Genomic DNA, 6,000 nt, shown 5'->3' with positions numbered 1-6,000 from the left:
ATAATACCTAATGCAGTGTAAGTGCTGTATAAATAGTATGCTGAATTGTTGAGGGAATAATGTAAAAAGGAAGGTCTGTACATGTTCACTACAGACATAATTTCTTTTTCCCAATATTTTTGAGCTGAAGTTGGTTCAATCCATGAACAAAATTGGTAGCTGTGGAGGATTGACTAATCTCAAGCGTTTATAGAAATTAGTTCAGTTTCCTGAATGGTGTAGTTTGCAGTAAATGTTGATTAGAGATTTTATTTTTCAGTGCTTCCCCCCCCCCCCCCGCCCCGCCTCAGGTCAGGGATATTCGGTTTTGAAAATCATAATATTGGTTTCTTGTGTGGGAAAATTATTCAGAGGTCTTGGGCCTTGTTCACTCTATGTAATCAGAATTAGATTTTATCCATAAAATATTAATTATATATTATTGGTAGTATTTGTATAATACATCTAACAGCATTTGGGTTATAGAAATTATTGATACATGATCATATAAAGGCTCATATTAATGGTGTGCTGAGTTGAGCTGTTTTTGACTTTTAACTGCCTGACCTAGGGAGTTATGAAAATTGGAGGGTAAGATGGAAAATGCTGGCAAATATTTAACCATAGCATAGCAATCTGTCACTGTAATTTTCTTCAGAAATAAATGTTTTCATTTATCCTGTAATGTCTAAAATTACTGCCAGAGCTGGAAATGAGTTTAGCTTTCTCAGCAGAATTCTTAAAAGGATATTGTAAAAGCCAACAAACCAGAATTATCTTTACTCTTAAATTGTCCTTTCCTTACTTTTGTTTGTGGAAGCTCATGTCACTCTTAAAATTCTTTGGATTAATCTACAACTCTGCCATGTAAAATGGTATTACATTGAATTGTCCTTTCAAGATCCTGATACCTGCTGTTTTTTTCTTTTTCTTTCTTTCTCCTAATACTTATCAGCATCTAAGGAAAGACCTTGCAGATTCGGTGCCTGACTTACGTGTGCCTGTGTGTGTGTATACCAAGGGCTAAATTTGATCAGTATTATTTTCCCATTGTGAAGAGATATTTTGGGAGTTTTTCTTGTTTTCAGGGGCAGTCAGAGGTACTGAGGATTGAACCCAGAGCCTTGTACATGCTAGGCAAGCACTCTACTACTGAGCTACATTTCCAAACCTTTTTAAATTTTTAAATTATATTTTGAGATAGGCTCTTAAGGGCCAGGGTAGCCTTGGCCTTTTGATACTCTTGCCTTAGTCTCTAGTAGCTGGTATGCCTAGCTAGATTGTGAGAATTTTAGATCTAAGAGTGTAGTAATTTAAGGAAACAATATTGTAAATGTTCCTTCTGCCTGTATTTTCATTCTAAGTTGTCTAGATTGTAAATACAAGATTTCAGCTTTGATTGTAAGTGAATAAGAAGACTAGAGTATAAGATACCACAAGCTAAACATGGATTTGTAAAACTTGTTTTGAATGACTTTAATTTAGCAAATACTTAAGATTTACTCTCTTTAGAGGCCATGTAAATCTCAATTATATATAGTTGAATTTTTTTTCAAATTTGGACAAAAGTTAAAAGTATTCTTACAGGGACTGTTGTTAATAAGTACCTGTCAGGAGTTAGTGGCATTTTAAAAAGTAAGTTTTGTGGCCTGATCATTTAATCAGAATCATAAATATGTGCAGACCTGAAAGTGTCAATGCAGAAACACAGTGCAAGGCTTATTTCATAAATACCTAAAAATAGATGCGGCTGAGGAGTTTGAGAATTTGTGTGGCATATGGCAGTGCATTAGATACACAAGCAGATATCTAGAAGAAGTTTGATTTCTTTTTTTACATACTATGTTTTCTGAATTTTAGGTCTACTCCACAACAAAAAACCAACAACAAAAAAAAACAAAGGGAAAAGATGGCTGCAAAGGAGAAACTCGAGGCGGTGTTAAATGTGGCTCTGAGGGTGCCCAGCATCATGCTGTTGGATGTCCTGTACAGATGGGATGTCAGCTCCTTTTTCCAGCAGATCCAAAGAAGTAGCCTCAATAACAACCCTCTTTTCCAGTATAAGTATTTGGCCCTTAATATGCATTATGTAGGTAAGTATCTACATCACATTTTCTAACCTTATTGTGAACATTATGATTTATGCCTTTAGGTATTTCTGATTTTGGGTAAAACGAGTTTCACTTACACTGAGGTGACTGATAGTCATTAATGAATGTATATGCCTCTTGTTTATTTGTCTTACCATCGCATATGAATTATTAAGGCTAGAGGAAAGCAGGCAGTATTTTATTAGATATAACCGGAATGCAGAAAAAAAAATGTTAGCTTTTAATGTGGTGAAACGTGAATACTGAGAAGTATATTTGCAGGCATTTGGTTTCTTCTAATTTGTCCTTAAAGTTTGGAAGTGGGAAAAAGTAAGATTTCTTTAAAGTTCGATATTCGTTACTGTTTCCTGATATAAACTAACTTTTTCTTTTCTTTTTTTGGTACTGGGGATTGAACTCAAAGTCTTATGTATGCTAGGTAAGCACTCTACCGCTGAGCTATAGCCCCAGTCCAGACAAACTAAAATATGAAATGTAGGCAGTTGTTCTGAAGTATATTTTCTTCCTTAGAAAAACACTCCTGGCATTGTAATTGGTGTACTTTGAGGGATGTGATAAAAGTAATGATGAAAGATTAAAGAAGTTAAAGTCAAGAAATACAGGCATGGAGCAGATAAAGTTCATCTAGAATGAAAGTATCCTTAGGGGCTGGGGATTTAGCTCAGTGGCACAGCACCAGCCTGGCAAATGCAAGGTCATGAGTTTGATTCCTGGTACTGGAAAAAAAAAAAGATAGAATAAAATTATCCGTAATTTCAATGAATATTTAGTTTACAGGTAATATGACATTTTTATTAACATTGTTGCTGTCTAACTCTGGACATGGTATTATGGTATTATAGTGCTTTTATGTTGATATTTTTGTTATTAGAACTTGTTCATCACAATGTGTATCTTCTATAAAATTGTGAAAGGTTATTCTTCTGAGATTTATTTTTATCTGTAGGACTTTCTGAGTTCTACAACCTAACCCTGAAAATCCTCATGCCTCTAAGAGATAACCAAGTGGGCTGCTATGGGAGGAGTGGTATAATAGAAAAGACAGTGTACTAGAAACAGAGCTTACCCTGTGTCAATGGCACTACCTCAGGAAAGTGTGTGAAATAAGATACTTTGATGGTGCAAACCCTGTAATTGTTGGCCCTTCATTAAAGGTTTTGTATGTTAGCCAAGTTATGGAAAGTAATTCCAGCCAGTTACAGAACAAGTGGGTACTTGGCTTGGATTTTAAGCTTAATCAGCAAAGTAATACACACTGTGGTTTTAAAAATGTGCTTATCATGTATTATTTATGAAAAGATTAAAATATTTATTATAAAAACATCTGCCTAATAGCCAAAAACATTAATTTTAAAAGTTGACTAGACCCTGGTACAGTTGAAATTCATACTCTGGCTTAAAACTTTGGGAATTCAACGGAGTCTCCTTAAGTACACGTATTCCATCCTGTGGTAGAGAAGACTTAGTTAAGGTATATTTTAGATTATTTATCCCTTTTATTTATTTATTATTTATTTATTATTTATTATTTATCCCTTAAATAAATATAATTATTTATATTTAGATTATTTATCCCTTAGAAGGGATATTTTCAGCTTGAACAGTTTGTTGTTTGGAGTAACCTGGCAAAGTATATAATGCTCCCTAAATACATTCTAAATTTTCTATTTCTTTTATGGTTTCATTTTTCATGCTTACATCTATGTTCCATTTAGAATTTATCTGCATGTACAGTGGATTACAGCTATTTTATTTTTTCTAGGTAACTATTCAGAAGTCTCCACCTAAGATATTTTCCTCTATTCTGAATATTTTTTTGTGGTCTTTTTGTCTATCTGCCCACTTTTGTGGACTGTTAGCACTGTGTTTCATTTATTGAAGACTTAGATCATATTTTATTAGCTGAAAGACCCCTCATTTTCCTTATTTCTGCTTCAGTGTTTTTATTGTTAGTTTTCTGTAGAACTTAACTACCTAATTTTCCCCTTTTCCTGTCGGCTGGAACTACCATCTTCCAATAATTTGCCAAGATGATGAACACAAAGGAAAGGAAGAGTGGAACCCAGTACATGTTCTGTAGGCCTTTTAGAGAACATGGGGTTGTTCCTTTCACCACGCATATGTGAATCTACAAAAAGGGTGATATTGTAGACATCAAAGGATTGGGTACTGTACAAAAAGAAATGCCACACAAATGTTACCATGGCAAAACAGGAAGAGTCTACAGTGTTACACCGCGTGCTGTTGGCATTGTTGTAAATAAGCAAGTTAAGGGCAAGACACTTGACAAGAGGATTAATGTGTGTATTGAACATATTAAACACTCAAAGAGTTGAGTTGACATGTTCCTGAAACATGTCAAGGAAAATGATCAGAAAAAGAAAGAAGCCAAAGAGAAAGGTACCTGGGTTGAACTGAAGCGCCAACCTGCAGCACCCCCACTGCCCCAGAGAAGCACCCTTCGTGAGAACCAATGGGAAGGAGCCTGAGTTATTGGAACCTATTCTCTATGAACTCATAGCATAAGCTGGGGATGTAGCTCTGTCATTCAGTACCTAATTGCCGCTAAGTGTTCTAGGCCCTACTTAAACATAAAAAATCATCCTGTGTTGTAGGGATGGTTTTCTTAATTGAATAGGTGTGTAGTGCCAAATATTTGGAGCAGATGTTTATCGTACTTAATTAATTGCGTCAGGTCTTTACTCTTCAGTGTTTTTCTTTCAGAAAGATATTGCTGAAGTATTGTGTACGTGTCTACCTAGATGACCAGAAACTTATGAAATATTTTTATTGGCTTGAAGATCCTGTAAATCACCATGGGGAAAAGATGTAGCAAAATAAATGGAAGTCACTTCAGTTAAATAAATGAAAGTCCATTTCAGTTAAATAAATTGTTTAAAGCAAAAAAATAAAATTACCTAGTTTAGTCCTCAAAAAACCTATTAACCATTTTATTGAGATTGCATTATTAACATTTTAAGTTAGGGCAAAGTGATAGCTTAATAATGGTCTTCTCTGTGTAAGAACACAGAAAGTCTTTGTTCAAGGTTTGTCTTGTATACTTCTGCAGTGTTTTTTTTTTTTTTTTTTTTTTTTTGCAGTGTTTTAAAGTTTTCTTCGCATAGTTTTTAGACGTTTGTTAGGTTCATTTGTAGATACCTTCTTTTTATTGCCTTGGGTATAAAGATTTTGAAGTCATTAGTGACCTAGTAAAATTGAAGCCTCATTTGTGTCCTCAGTCTGCAGGCTTTTTTATGTTTATGAAGCCATTGACTTCCTTTCTTGAAAGTGTCATTTCTCTCATTCTTTTCCTAATTCTGACCATTTTTTCTGAATCTTTTTTTTCCCTTTAGACTTAAGTATTGGTATTACCTAGAATTTTTGTTCAGTTTTCATCTTTCATTGTTAGGTAGATGTCACATAGTTTTGGCTACAAATCTCTACCTTTACTTTCTGTTGCTTTTTTACCACCTTAGTCTGAGGTTTGAGTTCTTCCTCTGTGACCCATAGTTCCCAGTTCACACCATCATGATTCTTACGAGGCTGCATTGAGGGTCTGTGTACTTAACCTGTTTGCCCAGCTAGATTGTGAGCTTTAAATTTAGAAAAAGGTTGTCTGTTATCTCAATATTCCCAGCACCTAGCTAGTATCGGATCCATAATGAACAAATTCCTAGCCACATGTTAGACCTTTCTGCAAAGTGTCATTTCTCTCGTTCTTTTCCTAATTCGGACCATCTTTTCTGAATATTTTTTTTTAAGTCACTGAACTTAGCACCTGTACTTCACCTCAGACCTATTCCTCCTCTTTTATTTCCTGTATTAATGGCAAAGCGGTCTTCTTGATTACCCAGACTAGAAAGATCAGAACCACTTTCACTTCCTTATTCTCATCCACTCATCCAGTGAG

General features: G+C 34.8%; 1 protein-coding gene and 1 pseudogene across 1 annotated transcript in view; both read left to right on the top strand.

The window, feature by feature from the left end:
- Positions 1-1,839: 1,839 nt before the first annotated feature.
- The window catches only part of Rnf145 (ring finger protein 145), a gene marked incomplete at its 5' end in the record, with an annotated part of 38,149 nt that continues 33,988 nt past the window's right edge, over positions 1,840-6,000 (top strand). The window contains 1 exon segment of the mRNA XM_013508847.1: positions 1,840-2,072. Within this exon segment, the coding sequence (XP_013364301.1) occupies positions 1,889-2,072 (184 nt within the window).
- Positions 2,845-5,160, top strand: LOC106147424 (annotated as a pseudogene).

The sequence above is a fragment of the Chinchilla lanigera genome, unplaced genomic scaffold (assembly GCF_000276665.1).
Source record: "Chinchilla lanigera isolate Chin_1 unplaced genomic scaffold, ChiLan1.0 scaffold00007, whole genome shotgun sequence".
Lineage (NCBI taxonomy): Eukaryota > Metazoa > Chordata > Mammalia > Rodentia > Chinchillidae > Chinchilla > Chinchilla lanigera.
This window is presented reverse-complemented; position numbering and strand designations above follow the sequence as displayed.